The sequence below is a fragment of the Eleutherodactylus coqui genome, chromosome 2 (genome assembly GCF_035609145.1).
Source record: "Eleutherodactylus coqui strain aEleCoq1 chromosome 2, aEleCoq1.hap1, whole genome shotgun sequence".
NCBI classification, from domain to species: domain Eukaryota; kingdom Metazoa; phylum Chordata; class Amphibia; order Anura; family Eleutherodactylidae; genus Eleutherodactylus; species Eleutherodactylus coqui.
In genome coordinates this window covers 13686631-13709624 of record NC_089838.1, presented here as the reverse complement: position 1 = coordinate 13709624, position 22994 = coordinate 13686631, and the positions used below count along the sequence as shown (strand labels likewise).

At 44.8% G+C, this 22994-nt stretch overlaps 1 protein-coding gene across 1 annotated transcript in view; it reads left to right on the top strand.

The window, feature by feature from the left end:
* Window positions 1-1873: 1873 nt before the first annotated feature.
* Window positions 1874-22994, top strand: part of CSF1R (colony stimulating factor 1 receptor) — a 75752-nt gene continuing 54631 nt past the window's right edge. Inside the window, exons 1-4 of the mRNA XM_066590384.1 lie at window positions 1874-2057; window positions 16011-16256; window positions 18116-18403; window positions 22530-22657. Of these exons, the coding sequence (XP_066446481.1) occupies window positions 2009-2057; window positions 16011-16256; window positions 18116-18403; window positions 22530-22657 (711 nt within the window). The 5' untranslated portion in view covers window positions 1874-2008. The remainder of the gene's footprint in view (window positions 2058-16010; window positions 16257-18115; window positions 18404-22529; window positions 22658-22994) is intronic.

Here is a 22994-nt window from a genome sequence, read left to right as displayed (position 1 = left end):
GGCTAATCAGGGGGTGTGGGGCTATAGGGATTCTCACAGGGATTCCCCATAGCAAAGAGAGAGGGTGCGTGACTAGAGGGGTGGGCTAGAGGATGGATCTCTCTAGCCCCGCCCTCTCCTCCTATGGCCTCGGGGAAATTCTGTAACGCCGTCCCCCTCTCTCTCCTTGCTATAGGGATATCCCTTGGGGAGAGAGGTGAAGGGAGTCCCCTACTGGAGGAATTCCCAGCTGTGTACAGCGGGAGATTTAAAACATGCTGCCCAGTTACAAGCGCCAGGCCACTACATGGTAGGTTGGCAGGGAGACGTCCGCTCCAAATACACAGAAGTCCGAGAGAAAGCCACTGCGTCGACCTCTGTGTAGTGGCCGGCGCTCGTAACTGCAGGCATGGCTCCCATTGATTTCCCGCAAAATGACGTACCCTTATGTCATGGGGATAGCGCGAGATCATAGCAGATCTCGCGCTATTCCGCAGCGGGAGGCGGCTGTCACTAGTAGCCGGCGTCCCGCTGCAACAGCGGGGGGCATCGGAGATGCGACCCCCCCGCTGTTAACCCCTTCCCTGTCGCGATCTAAGTAGATTGCGGCAGGGAAAGGGTTCACAGAGGAAGCGCGCTCCCTCTGTGACTCCAGCCGGCTCTCGCGATAACATCGCGAGAGCCTGGCTGGTTGCTATGGCAACAGGACGCCAGATACCGGCATCCTGTATTGCCATACCCTGTGATCGCTATAGTAAGCGATAAGGCATGGCAGGAGAGAAGTACTGTCATGCCTTATCGCAGTGATCTGCAGTGCTGCAGTAAAAGTCCCCCAGAGGGACACAAGGGGTGTAAAAAAAAAAAATAGAAAAATAAAGTACAAAAAATAAAAATGTAAAAAAAAAAGTTTAAAAATACCTTTTTTTATGCTTTTTCTCATATAAAAATTTTTAAAGAATTAAAAATCCCACATATTAAAAAAATGATAAAAAACTGAGGCAAAATGCTAATTTTTAGCATTTTGCCCCCCCAAAAATGCAATAAAAGTGATTAAAAAAAAGGTGTACCCCAAAATGGTACCAATAAAAACTACAGCTCGTCTCGCAAAAAATAAGCCCTCAGAGAGCTCCGTCCATGGAAAAACAAAAAAGCTATAGGACTTTGAATGCAGTGAGTTTAGAAAAAAATAATAATTTCCAAAAAAAGGGTTATTGTGGAAAAGCGGAAAAACCTAAAAAAAATATAGGAATTTTGGTATCGTTGTAACCGTACTGACCCGCAGAAAAAATGTAGTGTGTCATTTATGCTGCATAATTAACGCTTAAAAAAAAAACCAAAAAAAATAATAAAAGTTTTACAATGTAGTCTATGTAACCAAAAATGGTACCAATAAAAACTACAGTTCGCCACGCAAAAAACAAGCCCTCATACGGCCGCGCCGACGGGAAAGTAAAAAAGTTATGGCTTTTGAAAAATGGAGATGAGAAAATACCAAAAATCGTTTGGTCCTCAACGCCAAAATAGGCCGTGTCCTTAAGGGGTTAAAAGCAAAAACGCAGAAAGATAGGAGAGGCTGCGATTTTTTTCTTCACGCAACATCGCATGAGTGAAAACATGTGAAGGAAACCATTGAAAATCATTGGTGTCATAACTCCGCTTGTTCACCCGCTCTCGCATCACGCAGAAATCACGAGATTTGATCGCCCGTGTGAAGCTGGCCTAATTCAGTAAGGAGTAATCATTGGCTTTTGAACAGTCCAGTCCTAAAGGTCCGTGTTTGCTCGGTACAGTACAGACACTTCGCTCTCCTCTCCCTCCTTCCCCACTGATTCTAGAAGTAGCCTTCAGAATCTGGAGACACAATTTCCACATCTCTGGTGAGCAATACAGAAAACAGAAGTTCCCAAACAAATGATAATAGTGCTTTTCACAATAGTTACTGCAGTCTTCCTTCAAAGCCGGGATTGTGTGCATGTGAAGCTGACTATCTGCAGGACGCCTGCGGCTGACCGATCACTGGAGGGGCACGATGGGCGCAGCAGCTCTCACCCTGCTGGTCCTAATTACAGTCAGAGACGGTGAGTTTCTAACTTTATGTTCTAATCATATTAATATATTTATTTGCTTGGAAAGAAGAAGATTGTGCGATTGCAGTAAGATCATTACTATGAGCAGCAGATCGCGGTCAGATGCTAAGGAGCAACCAACAGATTTTTTTAAAATGCTGCTGGCCTTTAAGCCTGTGTAATACGGGAAGATTCCCTGATATTATGCATTGTACGACTCCTGTGTATGGGCTTTATATTTCTACATGTTGGAATGTACCGGATTGTTACAGAAAAAATAACAATGAATCGAGGTTTGTTAATAGCAATTGCTAATGTCATGCTCAGGACAATGCATATGATGGATGGACAGTTGGATGGCTGGATAGATAGATAGATAGATAGATAGATAGATAGATAGATAGATAGATAGATAGATAGATAGATAGATAGATAGATAGATAGATAGATAGATAGATAGATATGAAGTAGATAGTTGATAGACAGATTTGAGATAGATGATACATAGATAGGAACTAGATAGGTAGGTAGATATGAGCTAGATATATATGAAATATAGATATGAGCTAGATAGATATGAGACAGATAGATAGATAGATAGATAGAAAAATAGATGTGAGATAGAAAGATATGAGCTAGATAGATATGAGACAGATAGATAGATAGATAGATAGAAAAATAGATGTGAGATAGAAAGATATGAGCTAGATAGATAGATATTAGATAGATAGGAGACAGACAAATAGATAGTAGATAGACAGATAGATAGATATGAACTAGATAGATAGATAGAAAGATAGATAGATACGAGATAGATAGATAGACAGATAGATAGATATGAACTAGATAGATAGATAGATAGAAAGATAGATACGAGATAGATAGATAGATATTAGATAGATATGCAGTAGATAGTAGATAGACAGATACATAGATATGAGATAAATAGACAGATAGATAGATAGTAGATAGATATGGAATAGATAGATATGAGAGATAGATATGAGATAGATAGATATGAGATACATAGAAGATAGAGAGATAGATATGAGATAGGTAGATGTGAGATAAATAGATATGAAATAGAGAGATAGATATGATATAGATAGATAAATAGATAGGAGACCAACAGATAGATAGATAGATAGATAGATAGATAGATAGATAGATAGATAGATAGATAGATAGATAGATAGATAGAAGATAGAAATATAGATATGAGATAGAAAGACAGATGTGAGATAGATAGATATGAGATAGATATGAGATAGATATTAGATAGATAGATATGAGATAGATAGATATGAGATAGATATTAGATAGATAGATAGATAGATAGATAGATGTGAGCTAGATAGATATTAGATAGATAGATAGATATGAGATAGATAGATAGATAGACAGATATGAGATAGATATGAGCTAGCTAGATAGATATGAGAGAGATAGATAAATATGAGAGAGCTAGATATGAGATAGATAGATAGATAGATATGAGATAGATAGATAGATAGATAGATAGATAGATAGATAGATAGATAGATAGATGTGAGATAGATAGATAGATAGATTTGAGATACAAGGGGCTGCTGATAAGTCTATGGCTTTCCCCAGAAAGAAACGAGATAGGAAGATGAAACTTTACATTTCTTCCACATCCTCTCCACTGATGCCAACACACTTCTCACATCGGTATTCCAAGTTCTGTAAGCTCTGCAAAAAGACGGGTTTTGGTTGTGCCTCAAACCAGTCATCCGTAGCAACCATGGCATCAGAAAGGGTGTGAAATTTGGTCCCCCTTGAGGTGTTTCTTCAGGTTTGGAAACAGATGATAGTCGGAGGGAGCGAGATCTGGTGAATAAGGTGGATGGTCAACCAGCTGGAAGCCTAGCTCCACCAGTTTTTTCGTGGTCGCTTGTGCATTGTGAGCGGAGGCATTGTCTTGCAGGAAAAAGATTCCTTTGGACAGCTTGCTGCGCCTTTTGGCCTTCAGAGCTGCCTTTAATTGGTCCAAAAGTTCAATGTAATACCTTCAATTGATGGTGGAACCATTTTGAAGGTAGTCCACTAGCAGCACGCCCTCCTTATCCCAGAACACAGACGCCATCACCTTAGTGGCTGATTTTTGCACCCTGAACTTCTTTGGGCGAGGAGAACCACTGGGCCTCCACTCTTTTGACTGCTCCCTGGTTTCAGGGTCATACAAATAAATTCTGGTCTCATCCATAGTGACCAGTCGATCCAGGAAGCTCTTATCAGTCCGGAAACGCTGACAAATGGACCGGGAAGTTTTCACTCGCATGCTTTTCTGATCTGTTGTCAAACATTTGGGGACCCACTTTGCAGATAACTTCTTCATGGATAATGACACAAACACGTTCACCAGAATTCCCCATGATGTCTGCTATTCCTTTAGCTGAAATTGGCCAATTCTCCAGTATGAGGTTGTGCACAGCATCGTCTATCTCCAGAACAACAACCTCTCTCGGTCGTGCAGGACGTTCCTCATCATTGGTGCTGAAGTGGCCCGTTTTAAATTTGGCCACCCAGTTCTTAACTGTAGAATATGAAGGGCATTGATCCCCCAATGTCTGCCACATATCACCATGAATATCCTTTGCGGACTTTCCTTGCAGAAACAAGAATTTTATCACTACATGTGAGTCACACACACCACATGCAGCTCTGCTATATGCGAGTGTCACAGACATACACACAGCTCTACTACATGCATGTCACACACAGCTCTGCTACATACATTTGTCATCGTCCTCTAGTGCTTTAGGATATGTGATGATGTCACCATGATGTAATAAAGAGGTGGGGCTAAGAGCTGGTGAGTAATTATATGACGGTGAGATCATCACAGGTCCTGTTAGGTATAATGAAAAAGGTTTGTTACAGTGTTAGCCAGTAGACCAAACTGTGATTGTTCCCAGTTAGAGAAACCAAGTAATCTTGTAGATATGATACCTTTTAATGGCTAACAAAAATACACGATGTAATAGTGAGCTTTCGGACCTCACAAGGTCCTTTTTTAAAGCATAAGGGCTCGGCGTAAGTCTGAAAGCTCGCGTTAACATCATGTATTTTTGTTAGCTATTAAAAGTTATCATATCTACAAGATCACTTGGTTTCTCTTGCTGGGAACAATCACAGGTCCTGTCAGCACATGGCTGCTGTCCAGCGCTGCATGTTTTTTAATAAAGTGAAGCAGCATCTGTCATGCGATCAGGGGCGGAGCTAAGAGGCAGTGAGTGATTACATGTTGGTGACATCATCAAGGTGCTGTCAGCACACGGCTGCTGTTAGGCTCTGCATGTTTTTTATGCTTTAGGACCTGCGATGATGTCACCAGCATATGATCAGGGGCAGAGCATTAACGGACTCACGGACAAGTGGTCGCTAGGAGTTTGATTTGTTATGTTAGTGCACAGAGAAGGAGTTCTCCCAAGACGTTACAACTCGAACAACGCCTTTAAGAATTGCCCATGGCAGCATATCATAGGCTCCAAATCAGCTTCAAAAGGGGTTGTCTTCTGTTGGACCTTTGGGGCCATTTATGGTAACAGGACCTGGATTGTCTGGAGTGCAACTCATACTTTGGTGGGCCAGTTGAACTCTGGATAGCAAGTGGCAGTAGAATAACATGTTTTGTGGTGGCAAGCATTAGTCTAAGACAGAGTCTAACTGATATTCCTCCACCATTGGAAATCATCCTGCGGTGCACCCTGTTGTAGTTCTCATTGTACGCAGGGTCGTATGTACAGTTCATGCTGCTCTACACACTGAGACTAATTATTACGATCCCCTTTAGCCAAGTAATTAAACCAGTTTTCTGACATATTTGGAACTTATAAAAGTGGTGTTCTGGCATTGTCCAGTAGTGTTGGCCACATTCAGTCGAGGACATTCTGCAGCGAATCTGTTGCTACATACAGATACACATGCACCCATTACTACACATACAGCCCCAAGAAAAAGTAAGTGAACCCTTTAGTGTTTACAGAATTTTTGCAATGATTACTCATAAAATATAGTCTGATTGTTATAATTGCTAAACATAATCTAATAATCTCAAAAACAGTTGTACTGTCCATGTCTTTTATTGGGGACATTGAGTAATCATCCACGGCACATAGAGAAAAAGTAAATGAACCTCTGTGTTCCAAGAGCTAATTGGCAAAAGGTACATTCTCCTCCTGTCCATGACAGGTGCCGCGCCCTGGCATCCCGTCAGTCTCTCTGCTACCCAAAGGGCATGCACATACACCCACAGTCTTAAAAGGCCAGCATGCATCCTGTAAATCTGTTCCCCCCAACCCCTGAGCACCTCTGTTTATATCAAGTATCTTCCCACTAAGACCCTTAAGACCCTTTTACGTGGGCCGACAGTCTTTTAAACGACTGCACGAGCGCTGAGGTCACCGCTAAGGTCGTTAGACCTGCCGTCGGCTCACCGGCTGCTCGTCCGCTTTTCGCCCAACGCTTCACCTCCTATGGGAAGTGCTGAGGGGAGAGCATTTACAGGGAACGAGAAGCCAGCGAACGACAAGTAAGCGGTTATTTCATATTCACACTGAACGATCATCGCTCAAATTCGTTGGTTTGAATGAATTTCGAGTGACAATCATTACGTGTCAATGGGCCTTTAGCTTTTAGTTTCACTTTGCCCAACTGAAGGAGCTACTCCTTTGTTTTGATCTCCTGTTACTGATTCCTGGTCTCCATCACTTACTATCAATGGGTGAAATCAGGTTTAACTGCCAGTGAGCGGTGGGGACCACCCATTTGACATATTTACAATGACGGGAGGGGAATCTAAGAAGAGGCGGTATAGGGGAACATAGATGAGTCTGAGCAAAAAATAAGTATCGTTAGAGTCAATGGGGCAGCAACTGAAAAGCTATACAGCCAGCCTTTTCTGACATGACAGGTCCTCTTTAACGAAGCATGGATCTTGGATATAGCTTGGTTAAACATTAAATGCTTTGAAATATTTGGAAGCAACGCAGGTGTCTGGAACATTACAAAATCAAGAGAGGATTTGGAAATGTGATATTTTCGGGCTTCGATATGACCACTTACAAAATCAAAAACATCACATGGACGAAGGTCATCATGCCTGGTAGACTATTATCGTATCTTCTAAACAGTTTTTTAACCATTTTGACAAAGGAACTTGTTACTTTCTACAAATAGGTGGTCCCTGTATTACCTCATTCCCCTTTTCACTTAAGCATCCTGTCCATTAATGGCTCGTGGTTGAAATGAGTCACTGGGGTGTTGGAAGTGAGAATGGCACAGAACTGAAACAACCTGCTTTACCATATTTTGTAGATATCGAATATTTCAAGTGCCTTCTTGTTTTATTATAGAATAGATCCATATGAAAAAAACTGATGAAGAGAAGATAATGTGGACAGGAAGAACAAGAGAAGTGAAAAAGTTCAAGGGGTTGTCTAATGAAGTCAATCATTACCGCATACCCTATTAGGGCATATGGCTTCCCTGGAAAAGGGTACCTTACTAATGACCAAGTCTATCCATATATTACATGGTCAACTATTGTCTGAATGTATGGCTGGCCTTATCTGCCCCTGGTAATAACAGCTGATCACTGGGGGGTTGGGAAGCCAGATTTGCAGCAATCAAGCGATCATCAGTGTCAAGACAACCTCTCTAAAGATAAGAGAAAGGAAAAGTTAAAGTATCTCCCTAAGACTTTTACTCAAGATAGGCTATAAGTAGTTGATTGGCAGAGGTCTACCGCCCAGAATCCTCACCAATCGGCTGATTCCCAGCACAACCGTCAGTACGGAGAGATAGCATTTTCCATACTGCAGCAACTCAGGTTTGTACTGTAGGCATAGGTTCTATTGAATTCATTGGAAGCTGTGCCTGCAGCACCAAACCAGGCCACTGCAATGTTGACAGCACTATCTACTTTCAATGTTGTCCCTACGACAGAGGGCCCAGAAAGTAGTTGATTGGCAGGGAGTCTGAGCTGTGGATTAACTATTGATGACCTATCCCGAGGAAAGGCCATCAATAGTAAAAGTCCTAGAGAACCCCTTTAAGATATTCTGAAGCAAAAAGCTAGATTCACATGGAGTTTCATATCACTTTCAGGGTTCCATCCCAGGGCACGGCCTAGATCAGTGATGGCGAACCTTTTAGAGACCGAGTGCCCAAACTGCAACCCAAAACCCACTTATTTACTGCAAAGTGTCAACATATCAGGGGGCGGGGTTTATCACAACGTATGATTTTACCCCCATCGTTCTAAAAAGGACAAGGCCACTTAAAAATAGACAGAGTGCAGATTTTAACTGCTTTTTGGATGCAGAAATACTGCAGAATGTCCTCAGCGGAAAATACTGTGGAAAATTTTGCAGCATTTCCGCATCTAAAAAGCAGTCAGAATCTGCACCCTGTCTATTTTAAAACAGCCCTGCCCATTTCCACCACATGTAAACATACCCCAGCGGTAACAGTAACCCCCAGCGATAATAGTGATCCCCCAGCAATAATATTGACATCCCACTGCAGCCCCCAGTATAATAGTGACCCCCCAGCTGCCCCCCAACAGTAATAATAGTGACACCCCGCAGAGCGGGCCCCAGCAGTAATATTAGTGACACCCCCCAGAGCGGCCCCCCAGGAGAGCAGGTGGAGCAGGCAGCTAGCTGGGTGACAGTTAGAAGAGGTAGAGATAAGAGATCCAGGGAGGGTAGTCCTGAACTGGAACACCCCAATGAGTTTGCAAAGTTGGCAGATGAGGGGATGCCATTACAGGATTTGCACCGCTGCAGCACAACATGCCCTCTGACCAGCAGGTAGATGACTGCTCCAGTAAGAAAGGGAATAGAAGCACAGGACAGGCTACACAGGTCCTGGTAGTGGGGGACTCAATTATATAGGGGACAGGCAGAGCAATCTGTCACAAAGACCAGGATCATCGAATGGTATGTTGTCTTCCTGGCACTCAAGATCAACATCACGGTTCAGGTTGACAGATTGCTAGGAGGGGCTGGTGAGAATTCAGTGGTCATGGTACACATTGACACTGATGCAAAGTTAGAGGTAGGGCGAAGGTCCTTAAAAACGATTTCAGGGATCTAGTATGTAACCTTAGGGCGAGGACCTTCAAAGTAGTATTTTATGAAATACTACCTGTACCATGTGCCACACCAGAAAGGCAGTGGGAGATTAAGGAGGTAAACAGTGGAGAGGGGGCAGCTGTGCTGGGGGAGAAGATGGCTAGAAGGTTGGAGGGAGGAGTGTTTACACTAGGAACTAGGGTGAAGGGTAATCACTAAGAGAGATGGGAAGATAGTGTAGACAGTGACCTGGGACTAAGTAATGAGAATGGGGGTGGAGCGCTGGGAGGGATTAGTACAATTAGAATTGGCAGAACAGTTAATAGGTATACAGTTAAAATAGAAAATAACCAAAACCGTATGGTGACTAATGCTAGAAGTCTGACCAATAAGGTTGACGAACTGGAAGTAATAATGTCTGAGGAAAACTACGACATAGTGGGAATAACTGAGACATGGTTGGATAAAAGCTGCGATTGGGCAGTGAACTTACAGGGTTACAGTCTATTCAGAAGGGATTGTAAAAACTTAATAGGGGGAACGGTTTGTCTTTATGTAAAATCCTGTTTAAAGCCCACACTATGGGAAGATATATGGGGGGGGGGGGGGGGGATGAACATGTGGAGTTTCTCTGAGTAGAAATAAACTGAGGGAAAAATAATAATAAAATCCTCATAGAGGTTTTCTATAGGCCACCAAATAGAATGTAAGCCTCAGAAAATCTATCACTGAGGCAAATAGATGAAGCAGCAAATCACAATGAAGTAATTATTATGGGGGACTTGAACTATCTAGATGTAAACTGGAAAGCTGAAACCTGCGGATCACATAACGGTAACAATCATCTGTCAATGATGAAAGATAATTACCTTACCCAACTTGTACAGGACCCAAATAGAAGGACGACCATTTTGGCCTCAATATTAACCAACAGACCTGACAGAATAACAAGGGTGCAATCGGGGGAGGGGGGGGCACCTGGGAAATAGTGACCATAATATAATAAATTTCCACTTGTATTTCAAAAGGGAGTTTTATTAAAAATCTACGAAAATACTAAACTTTAGGAAGGCCAAGTTCGATCACCTTAAGGACTGGGATAATGTCCGCTAAGTTCGCTAAGCTCAGAGATGCCTTTAAAATTATTGACTGGGACAATGTCCTCAAAAATAAGAGTACAGACAATAAATGGGAAATATTTAAAACCATCCTAAATACTTATTGTGAGAGGTTCATACCTTACAGGAATAAAAGGGTTAGGAATAGGAGAAAATCAATATAGCTCAATAAAGATGTAAAGGGGGAAATAAACAGCAAAAAGAAAGCAATTAAACTACCAAAACAAGAAGGCAGCGAAGAAGCACTAAAAACCTATAGGGAACAAAATAAATTCTGTAAAAAGCAGAACAGGTGGAAACAGAAAGTCTCATTGTCAAAAAGAGCTGAAAAGTGTGTGCCCTCTAATAAATAATGTAGGACAATTGTAGATGGTGATGAGGAGAAAGCAAATCTATTAAATAGCTTTTTCTCCAGTGTCTTCACAGAGGAAAATGGAATGTCAGATGAGATGCAGGGTGATAAAGTAAACTCTCCACTAAATGCCACCAGTCTAACTCAGGAAGAAGTGCAGAGCTGCCTTAAAAAGACTAAAATAGAAAAATTAGGTCCCAATAGCATACACTCCCAGGTTCTAAGGGAATTAAGTAATGTGATACACAGACCTTTGTTTCTTATATTTAAGGACTCTATAGTGACGGAGTCTGTTCCATTAAATTGGCGCATAGCCAATGTGGTGCAAATATTCAATAAGGTATTGAAAAGTGAACCTGGAAACTACAGGCTGGTAAGTCTTACTTCTATTGTGGGTAAAATGTTTGAAGGGAAATGGTTGTATAACTCCATATCAGCATGGGTTTATGAGGGGTCGTTCCTGTCAAACCAACCTGATCAGCTTCTACGAGAAGGTAAGTTCTAGACTGGATGGGAGGGTTATTGGATCTTGTGTATCTGGACTTTTACAAAGCGTTTGATACTGTGCCGCATAAAAGGTTGGTATATAAAATGAGAATGCTTGGTCTGGGTGAGAATGTGTGTAAGGAGATAAGTAACTGGTCAGTGACAGAAAGCAGAGTATAAATGGTACCTACTATGATTGGGTCACTGTTACTAGTGTGGCACCACAGGGGGCAGTATTGGAGGGGTCACTGTTTCTAGTGGAGTACCATACTTATAAATGTAAGGTTCTGCACACGGGCAGAAGAAATACATGTCACCATTACACACTAAATGGGAAACCACTGGTAACACTGACATAGAAAAGGACTTGAGGATTTTAGAAAACTGTAAGCTAAACTGGAGCAACCAGCAACCATTGGCTGACGCTTAGCCAATCACAGCCAGCACTCGATGAATGGCTGTGATTGGTTCATTCACTGCCATTCATCAAGCGCTGGCTGTGATAGGCTAAGCATCAACCAATCACAAGCAGCGCTTCCAGGAGGCAGGGATTTTTGATTCTCCGGCCAGAAGAGGAGAAGATCACTGTCGTGGACCCGGGGAGATGATGCGGCCGGGCTGACAGCGCGGGAGAGGTGATGTATGTGTATTTTTTTTTTCTTGCAGCCAGGGCTTAGATTAGGGCTTTGACAGTAAGATTTCCTACTGTCAAAGTTGCATCACGCCACACGAAAATCACATTTTCGTGCGATGCGATGCAACAGAGAGGAAGGCTCCATAGGGAAACATGGACTACAAAACCTCATGAGTCGCGTGCATATAGCGGGACCCATGAGGTTTTTGTGTTGTTTGTGTAAAGTAGCCCATAGGAAAGCATGGGCTTCTCATACATGCGATTTGTAGCATTGGAGCAACTCTACAAAATCGCACGACTTTGTCGCCCGTGTGAACGAGGCCTTGATATGCAACTTTGCTAAGAGACAAAGCGGGGAATTAAAAAAAAAAAGAAACTAGTCACATTGTGCCTGACAGCATGCGTGAGATACACTGTCATGCACGGTGCACAATCACTGCCATAAGCACCGAAAGCCGTCCCACCACTGGCTCATACGGCGGTGATACATGCAGCGTTTTATGGATAAAGCCGCAGGAATGAGTCCTTAGTCTGTAGCTCTGAGCGTCTACTGGAGCAGTCACTGCCACTCAACCTCCAAGCCGGGGGGCTGCTCCTTTACAGCTGAGGGGCCATATAATACAATGATAGAAATACCAAGAGTAATCAGACATGAAATAACTGCAGGGTGTCAAAATAATAAGGCCAAACAGTTGTCTTAGTAAGACTGTCCAATCAAAAAGGCCGTTGCCTTTCCATGAGAATGAACCCTACAAACGGCTTCACATCAGCGTATGCATATTTACACACACCTGAACTTTTTAGCACACGCATTGCGTATTTTACTGTACTTTTCGTGCCCACAAGGCATGGTCATCTGCGTATGGCAAACAAAGACGCACCGATTGAAGTGGATGAGTTCCAGATGTGTTCTTTTTCCGGCACAATTATGCAGTGTTACACGCCTCCCCTTGTGTTTTATTTGCGCAATGGCTCACCCCTCCACCAGCCCCACTGACTTCTGTGGGGACCTTTGGAGTCTAAATGTGCTGAAAAATACAGCATGTTCTATTTTTGGGGGGCCGAAAAGCATGTGCAAAATACTGAGATGTGAATCAGTGGGTTCTATTCTCTGCGTTCTGCTTGTGCAAATTTTCCACATGCAAATACATCCGTGTGAAGCCGGCCTAGGTGTGGTAATAGGGATGTACGCCTAATTGAAAGGTTCAAGACATTTCCATGTAGATCTATATGTATTCATTCTGAAGGCCTTTACTAGAACATCAGTATCCACCATGTGAAAGCAGAAGTCAACCAGAAAAGACAAGAATATTAATGCAAGAGGGAAGAAAACCAATTTCCTGATGCAACGTGTTTCCTGAGTCTTACAAAGTGTCTTTACGGTTCACACACAGTCTCTCCCCACTTGAACATTGGCCACCAAGTATCACTTCCTTATCTCTATCGGTAGAACATTTTCTGCTGATTTGCCAAAAATTCTTCTTCCATGAAGTTGAGAGGTTTTTTTCCTCTTGTAAATGTTGCAAAATAGTCCCTGATGTGCAAAACTGTGAGACCCACCGTATGTAGGCCAGGAGACTGTAAGCTGCAGAGAACATTGACTTGAGATGTCTTGAACTTTTAGATGTTGGGCTTTGGGTCACTGTCCCATCAACACCAAATGGGACAACTAAGGCCCCTAGCAGGTTATGTTCAGAAGATCTGCTGAGACTTGATCTGAGTTCACAAAACGGGAAAAATATTTCCTAAAGACCCTTACTAATTAAAAAAAAATTTAGGCCGCCTGCAGATGGCCGGGTCGGATCCGGCTGCGAGAATTCTCACAGCGGGTCCCGACCTGAGCCCCTGCAGAGAGCAGCGCGGGCACTCACCTCTCCAGCTGGTGAGTGACATTTCTGTGCGGGGCACATAGAAATAGAGCGTGCCGCCATTTGTTTGCCGCGCGAGATTTGTTTGCCGTGCGAGATTTCGCGCGGCCGTCTGCATAGGATTGCGTTTGTTAACGCAATCCTATGGCAGCTTTCCCGGGCGGAAATTTCGCGGGAAATCCCACCGTGGAATTTCCGCTCGTCTGCAGGTGGCCTTATAAAAGAATGGATTAACCAAAAAATGTGTATGAGGGGCAAAAGTGCAAGCTTGATGAGGTGATGTGTCAATGCAGAATGACATGTAGAGTGTAGTGTGCCTTCAGTCCTATCACCACCAGTACGCGCCCTCACCATGATGCCTTCACCCCATGCTTCACAATGGGGACCACACAGACTTAATCTGCTCAATTTCTTCTCCTCTCATGGAATTCTGAAAGTAGTAATCAAGCATCTTTAATAGGGACCCTTCGATGCTGATTCACATAGGAGTCTGATTCATAGTAGCACTTTCTGTTTTTTTGCCAACGCATTGATTTGTCTTCATTTTTTTAAATCTGTGTTGATTTTGTTATATTATGGACTACTAGCACCAGAAAAGTTGTTGTTGTACTAACGGAGATGTACAGATGGAGCAATCATTAACATGACTGGCACATTGTGATGACTTGGTAATCAATTTTGCAATAGGGTTTGATTAAAGTGTGGCACTATTTGACTTTTGCAGCTTCTAGTTAGCACTGTATATAGACACTACAGTCTGCGTCTCAGTAGGAGATCCCTCATTGTGCTGGACTGATGCCTTAAACCTTTCCAATCCAATTTGTATCCTGGTTTTCCTAGGGGGCTTGCTCTTTTTCTGCTGTTATACAACAGCGCTATCTGCTGGCTAAAGCCAGTACTGCATGAGGTGACACGTTGGATAGGCTCCGAAAGCAGAGAGGCTGGCAATATACAGTAAGAGAACCCCGACGGACGTCTTCCAACAACGGAGCTGTACATTCTTAAATCATAATGTCTTCAGAGGTCAGACGGTGGACTGGAAAGGGTTAAGGCTCCCTCTGCTCTCTCTTCTGCATGCAAAGTTTATCTTTGTTACAGTCATAAATTAGCTGTTAAAAAGTGCAAGAGAGATGGATGGATGTCCTACTGGGACTCCGTCTGCAGTGTCTATATACAGTGATATGTAGAAGCTGCAGAAGACAAACAGTGGAAAAAGTTATATTAAACCATGTTGCAAAAATGATTGTCAACCCAAAATACATGCGTTCTCCATTTGGGTCCAGATCATCATGAATACTTTTTTCCCACAACTCATAGCTGTACAATGTCTCTATCCTGCCACTGCCCACAATGCTCCTCTCAATGCTCCCTTCATAGTACTTGTGCTACACAAGGTAACGGTACCTCCTCCATGGTTCCACAAAGAAACTTTTCCCATTCCGTGGCCCCACAAAGTACTAGTGTCCCCTCTGTAGCTCCAGTTACTAATAACGTGTCACTTGGTGGCTCTACTTAGTACCCCCTTTGTGACTCCAATTAGTAATATTTCCCTGGTCCCATCCAATGAACCACTAACCCTCGCTCCCAAACCTCCAGCCACTAGTGTAAGAACTTTCTCCATATCTTCCATACTTCTGAGCCTAACATTGGCCATACACTCTGCCCACAATCCAACTCCTTCCCCTCCTGCTTTCAGAGTGCAATGTCCGTATACGAGAGGGGGTGAGTAGAGTCAGATTATGCACAGACCATGCCACCAGTGTCGGGCTCAGAAGTGTGCTAGAATATGAAGAAGATTCTTGTGCTGTTGGCTGGAGGTTAGAGAGCGGGGACTATTCATTCTTTGGGTGGGTCCATGGTCCACCTCTATTGGCGACACGCCATTGCCAATAAGTTTCTGGTTCTGCAGGTTTCCATTTGTTTCTGGCATTTTTGCTGGAAAGAATAACGTGGTCCCTCACTTTTATTTTGCTTCTTGTGACGATGACGTGGTTTACATATTCATAGAAGTGGTGCCCATTGTGCGCCACTTTTGTTAGCCCCTCCCTGTTGTGAATTCGTCCCTGCCAATAATCTTCTTCAATGTCATAAACCCTGTTACTTTCTGCTGCCATAAAGCACATTCTGCTGCGCTCTCTATACTGTACATGACTTCACAACTCACTGGCAATCAAGTCCGACATCCCCCATTGACACCGAGTGGTAAAGACTACCCACTTGACAGAGTAGCAGCGCCAGAAGTCAAATCTAAAAAGAACCCCTATACGGGTAAGTGCAAACAAAAGAAAAGCAGCAAAGTCAAGGCACCCACAGCCGTAGCGGTATACAGCCCCCCCACCCCCCAACCCGCCTGATTTAACAACATGACAGGTCCTCTTTAAGTATTTATTCTCTCTATTGTCAGGTTTGAAAAACCAAGATCCGGAGCCGGCTGACAATGAAGAAGTTATACAGGCTGGGAATGCCGTAACTTTAAAATGCGTTGGGAATGGAACTGTGAAATGGATCATTCAAGGGAAGGAAAGAAAACCTATTTACAATGACACCATTCAAATACCAAATGCTGGATATAGAGACACAAGAACCTACAGCTGTGTATACGATTCCTCGAGCTATACAGAAAGTGCTGAAGTGCATCTCTTTGTAAAAGGTAACCATACTAATCTAAAAATCCCCCCCCCCAATAAAAATTCTAAATCTACTGCTAAGCTGAGATATTTATGTATTAGAATATCTGAGCGATTATTAAAGGGTCTTCTAAGTTTCTCTCCACTTATAGGGTGGACACCCACTGGCGTTTTTTTCTCCACTGCGCTGCGAGAGTAAAGTTAAAGTCTCGCAGCGCAGTGCGAGAAAAAAGCCAGCATCACGCCGGGATATCGCCAGTCTTTTCAATGGGGCCAGCGGTAGCAGCGCTAGCCCCATTGAAAAGAGAAGCAGAATGCCGGGGACTTCTGCCACAGCTGTGACAGCTGTGACAGCTGTGGTTGGAGTTTCCTTCATCCCCGCGGGGACCGCGGGGATGAAGGAATCCTCTGTCACAGCTGTGGCAGAAGTCCCCGGCATTCTATCCCATTGCTTTCAATGGGATCGGCACTGCTGCCGATCCCATTGAAAGCAATGGTTTCTGCCAAGCCCCGCGGAATGATTATCGGGGAAGGGCTTGAAATATAAGCCCTTCCCCGATAATCAGCAAAAAGTGTGTAAAAAAAATAAAAAATTTACTCACCTGTCTGGCGGTCAGACGCGTCCTCCTGGTGGCTCCCCTGCACTACTATTAAGCTCTTTCAGCAGTCTGAAAGGGCTGTGCAGATTGACTGAGGCCTCAGCCAATAGCAGCTACTGCTTAGCTATTGGCTGAGCACTCAGCCAATGACACACTGCCCTTAGCTATTCATTCGAAAAATCCTGTAAATCTCCTGGGAAGACAGGCGGACAAAGCAAAGACCACCAGCACTGAAGTGCTGATCCTTCGCCATCACCTTCGCTGGACTGGCCACATTGTGGGAATGCCCGATTGCCGTCTCCCAAAGCAATTAGTATACTCTCAACTCAAGGACAAAAAGTTTGTGGACTTAAAGATGGGCTTAAAGCTAACCTTAAAAACTGTGGCATAGACATCGAGAACTGGGAAGCCCGCGAGCGCTCAATGTGGGGGTCAGCCGTTACCAACAGCAATGTGCATTTCGAGGAGGCATGAATGGAGGGCAAAAGAGAAACATATCAAGAGGAAAGCTCGTCAAGCCAACTCTTGTCAGGACCACCTTCCTCTTGGAAACCGAAGTCCCCACTGTGAAAGAACTTTCGGATCAAGAATAGGTCTCTATAGTCGTCTACAGACCCAGCGCAAAGCCCCCATACTTGGAAGACAATCATGCCCGGCCACGAGTGATAGCCTATGATGATGATGAAAGTTTTGACTGTCCAAGGGTGAATGAATGCACATTTAAGTACATTAACGTTCTCTAAATTATTGCGTATGTCACAGAGAAAGAAATATACCTTCAAAACTGTTGGCATGTTGTATAAATCTAATGGTACAACCAACTCAATGCAACAAAACAGGAAAAACACCAAAGGGGGATATGCTTTCACAACCCATGGGAAACATTTATTAAACCCTGCATCCATCACAGAGGGACATTTTGTATTTCTAATGTCATATGAGCGAGCGTACTTGCTAAGGCAAACCACTCAAGCGAGTAGTGCCTTATGCGAGTACCTGCCCACTCGTCTCAAACGATTCGGGTGCCGGCGGGGAGCGGCGGGGGAGAGCGAGGAGGAACGGGGAACGGGGGGGAGAACTCTCTCTCACTCTCTCCCCCCCTCTCACTCCCGCAACTCACGCTCTCCCCCGCCTGCACCCGAATCTTTAGAGACGAGCGAGCGGGTACTCGCATAAGGCACTACTTGCTGGAATACTTTGCCTTAGCGAGTACGCTCGCTCATCTCTACATATAACCCCTTTAAGTATCAGTATTTATAATCTTTCCCTGCTTCCTTTCACAGATGCATCAAACTACTGGAATTGCCTATCAGGGGCAGTTGTGAGTTTCAATGAAGGCCAAGATGCCTTGATTCCATGTCTGTTAACAGATCCCTCAATTCCAGACTCTGCCGTTTCCCCTGAACTTTTAGACTATTCCGGAAAAAGTCTAAATATACAATTTGATGCGAAAAAAGGCTTTACAGTCCCGAAAGTGCAGACGGATCTTAATGGGAGTAAATTTAAGTGTGTTGCTGAAGTGAATGGCATCAAAATGATGATCCGCCCGATAAAGATTTACATCCAGAAAGGTAATATAATAAAAATGACATTAAAACACCTGAGCAGTAAAGATGTAAGAAAATGTTAAAGGAGTTTTAACTTGTCCCCAATCCAGAGGTTGGGTGGGACTCCATCAATAACAAGAATGGAGATCCTTTGTCCCCTGGAATGAATGGAGTGGTAGTTGAACGTGCCATTCATCTCTACGGGTAGGGTTGTTTTAATACCCTAGTGGGCCCAGTGCAAGTGTATTAAAATGGACCACCCACTCACCATTGCCCCTCCCCTTCTGTGCCATCAACGCGCCTCCTCCATCCCTAAGGTGTTTGGAAGCTAAAATAATAATGAACAGATATATCCACCTAATTCTGCAGGCTGCACCCACCCATCCATCTTACCTGGGGCCCAGCGGTCACGTACAGACAGGAAAAGGATGGGTAGCTTAGGATTGAGCTGCCCATCCTTTTCCTGTTTGTACGTATTTGTACAAGATTTGGAGGACTCAATAAGGTTATGAATCAGGAATATAGGCCCATTTAGACACAACAATTATCACTCAAAAGTTGTCCACAAGACATCTTTTGAGCGATAATCGTTGTGTGCATTTACACGGCAAGATGATCGCTCAAAATTCGCTCAGATGGCAGTTTGAGTGACAGTTTTGAGCATTCACTTTGCATAAATGCGTAAATGAAGCTCACACTGTATGCAGAAGACAAGCGGGACCACTATCTTCTGCCTACAGCTGTTGTCTTCTCGAAGTGCTCAGCTGGTATACAGCTGAGCGCTCCGAGCGGGGTATGCAGAAACAGCTGGAGTGCTGTCTTCTGCATACTACTATGTTCACGGAGCGCTCAGCTGCTGTACAGCTGAGCGCTTTGTGCGGGGTATACAGAACACAACTGCAGCGCTGTCTTTTGCACACCTATTGTATTCACGGAGCGCTTAGCTGGTGTACAGTGGGGTATACAGAAGACAACTGGAGCGCTGTCTTCTACATACTCCTGCTGTGTTCACAGAGCACACAGCTGATATACAGCTGAGCGCTCCAAACGGGGTATGCAGAACACAGCTGGACTTCTTGTCTTCTTCATACTCTGGCTGTGTTCTCCGAGCAGGATACCAGCTGAAACAATAGTATCAGCGGTATCCCACTGTGAACTCCCTGCACGGCACTGATGAGACTCATCGTTGTCTTTCAGCTAGCTGAAAGACAACGATGAACGACTCATTAATGAAAACTGCACGATGTTAGAGATGAGCGAGCACCAAAATGCTCGGGTGCTCGTTACTCGGGACGAAATTATCACGATGCTCGAGGGTTCGTTTCGAGTAACGAACCCCATTGAAGTCAATGGGCGACCCGAGCATTTTTGTATATCGCCGATGCTCGCTAAGGTTTTCATTTGTGAAAATCTGGGCAATTCAAGAAAGTGATGGGAACGACACAGCAACGGATAGGGCAGGCGAGGGGCTACATGTTGGGCTGCATCTCAAGTTCACAGGTCCCACTATTAAGCCACAATAGCGGCAAGAGTGCCCCCCCCCCCCGCACTGTCAGCATAAAGATCGTTCTCCTCTGCCACAGCAGTAACTGCTGTGGCAGAGAAGAACGATGTTAGCCCATTGAATTCAATGGAGCCGGCAATACAGCAGGTTCCACTGAAAGCAATGGGCTGCCGGCGTGCGCGGGATGAATTGTCAGGAAGGGCTTAAATATAGAAGCCCTTCCCTGCAATTCATCCAGAAATGTGTAAAAATAAAAAAAATATACCGTATATACCGGCGTATAAGGCGATGGGGTGTATAAGACGACCCCCCAACTGTCACCTTATACGCCGGGAATACAGCGGAGCAAAAAATAAAAATCATTACTCACTTCCCCCGGCGTTCTGCGGCGCTGCTGCAGGATGTCGCTCCCTCCTGGTCCCCGGCAGAGCATTGCTTTCTGGACGCAGGGCTTGAAATCCCCGCCTCCAGAAAACACACGTGCCTTCAGCCAATCACAGCCAATGACAATGATGTCATTGAATGGCTGTGATTGGCTGACGGCGTGTGTTAGCTAATTACAGTAGCTTTCTGGAGGCGGGGATTTCAAGCCCTGCGTCCAGAAAGCAATGCTCTGCCAGGGACCAGGAGGGAGCGACATCCTGCAGCAGCGCCGCAGAACGCCGGGGGAAGTGAGTAATGATTTTTATTTTTTGCTCCGCTGTATTCCCGGCGTATAAGGTGACAGTTGGGGGGTCGTCTTATACGCCCCGTCGCCTTATACGCCGGTATATACTTACCTTGTCTCGGCAGACGGAGTTCAGCGCGGCCGGCCTACAGTGGGTGTGAAGGGGGTGTGAGTCAGACCTGCCCCCTGTTTGGCTCAGTGCTGAGTCTGACTCAAACCCCCTTCACACACACTGCCGGCCGCCGCGGCTGAACTCCGTCTGCCGGGACAAGGTAAGTATATATATATATATATATATTTTTTTTTTTAACACATTTCTGGATGAATTGCAGGGAAGGGCTTATATATTTAAGCCCTTCCCGACAATTCATCCCGCGCACGTCGGCAGCCCATTGCTTTCAGTGGAACCTGCTGTATTGCCGGCTCCATTGAATTCAATGGGCAAACATCGTTCTTCTCTGCCACAGCTGTTACAGCTGTGGCAGAGAAGAATGATTTGTCTTCTATATGTTCTCAATGGGGTCGGAGCTGCTGCCGCCGGCCCCATTGAGCGCATATAGAGAAGAGAACAGAAATCGCAGATCGCAGATAGGTGCGATCTGCGATTTCTATGGCCTAAGAAGGACCGTTGGGGTTCTTGAAGCCTACACTAACTCCTAACGCTCTCCCTACAGCAGCTCCGGCACCAGCAGCACTGTCCCTCAGCTATCTCACAACGCATCTGAGGCGAGCCGCGGGAGGGGCTGATTTTTATACTCGGGTGACACCTGATCTCACCAGCCACTCACTGCAGGGGGGTGGTATAGGGCTTGAACGTCGCAGGGGGAAGTTGTAATGCCTTCCCTGTCTTTCTATTGGCCAGAAAAGCGCGCTAACGTCTCAGAGATGAAAGTGAAAGTAACTCGAACATCGCGTGGTACTCGTCTCGAGTAACGAGCATCTCAAACACGCTAACACTCAAACGAGTATCAAGCTCGGACGAGTACGCTCGCTCATCTCTACATGATGTCCATGCAGTTAGACCCAATGATTCTCGCTCAAAAGACGTCTTTTAATGAGAATCGTTGGGTCTAAGTGGGCCTTAAGGCCCCCTGTCCACGGGCATTGCGGTATCCCGCAGCGGATCCCTGCCGCGGGTGCCGCCGCCCGAGAGCAGGAACCGGCACACGGTTCTCAGCAGGTCAGCCTATCTGACAAATAGGCTGACCGCGGAGAATCGGGGCAATTTGCAGCATGCTGCAAATTGCCAGCCGTGAGCAGAGAATCGTAATGATTCTCCGCTCGTGGACAGGGGGCTGGACGCTATGGAAAGATTCAGCCTGCGTGATTCGCCGTCGATTTACCGCCGGCGAATTCACGATTGTGGACAGGGGGCCTAGGGTGAAAATCTAATGAAGGGGCTGCCAACCAGGTGGATGTCTCTCACTGAGGGGTGAGTGTAAAGTATTGTTTAGGACAACTTTAAAAAAAAAAAAAAACTGGTACACGGTGCAAACTTCCAATAAAAATTTTTTTAGCAAGCAGATAAACTTTAATTTATCTTTATTATGTAAAGCGACAGCTAAGGATACGCATTTAGAGGCAAAGAGTTCCTTCAAACGATGCCTGACACGCGTCCCCACATAGATTCGCTTCCGTGCTGTTGCAGGGGAGCTAGTATCGCTGGCTCGCTCACAGAGCGGCCAGCAGGGGGCGGGGAGGCTGCAGGAGTCCAAGACTACAATAAAAAATGCAGTCGTCTGCAAATGATCAACGACCGATGCGCCAAAATGTGGTGTAAATGCACATATGCTGCTGTGCATCCGGGTTAGGGTGGATTCAGAATAGCTGTAAACGTCTCTGCTGCCTTGCAGCTGTGTGGCAGCGGCATCTGAGGGCACCGGTGCCGCACGCTCTGCATTAACAGAACTCTGACCAGACTGCTTTTTTAATTAATCCAACAGCTAAAAAATGCATTGAAATGTTTTTTTTTTGTTTAGAGGAAATCCTCCCTTCTGTATCTCTGACCTACAAACATATCCGAATCCGAGGTGAAGATTTCATCACTACCTGCACCGCAAAAAGTAACGCAAGAAATAGCGTTCATTGGGAGAACACCACAAAAAAAGTCAGTACCCACCATGCAATGTTTTCATGTTTTTCTTCACATTATTGGGGGTTTTAGACAATATGCGGAGCTGCGGATGGATTTGGTGAGCAACCGACCATTACCTACAACTTCCAGCATGCATAGAGCTTGTAGCTCCGCCTCCAGCTCACCGGTCCTGCAACTTACCAACATCAGACTTCCTCTCACTGAGAGTGCCAGAGAGAGCCTGCAGGGAAGGCATATATTGTATTTCAGCCGCACTTCAGTAGCGGTGAGCGATTCCAGCGACCTCATTGGTTGTTGGGTACACCCCCCCCCCCCTTTGGAGATGTGCACGAGTGCCACTTCACGAGAC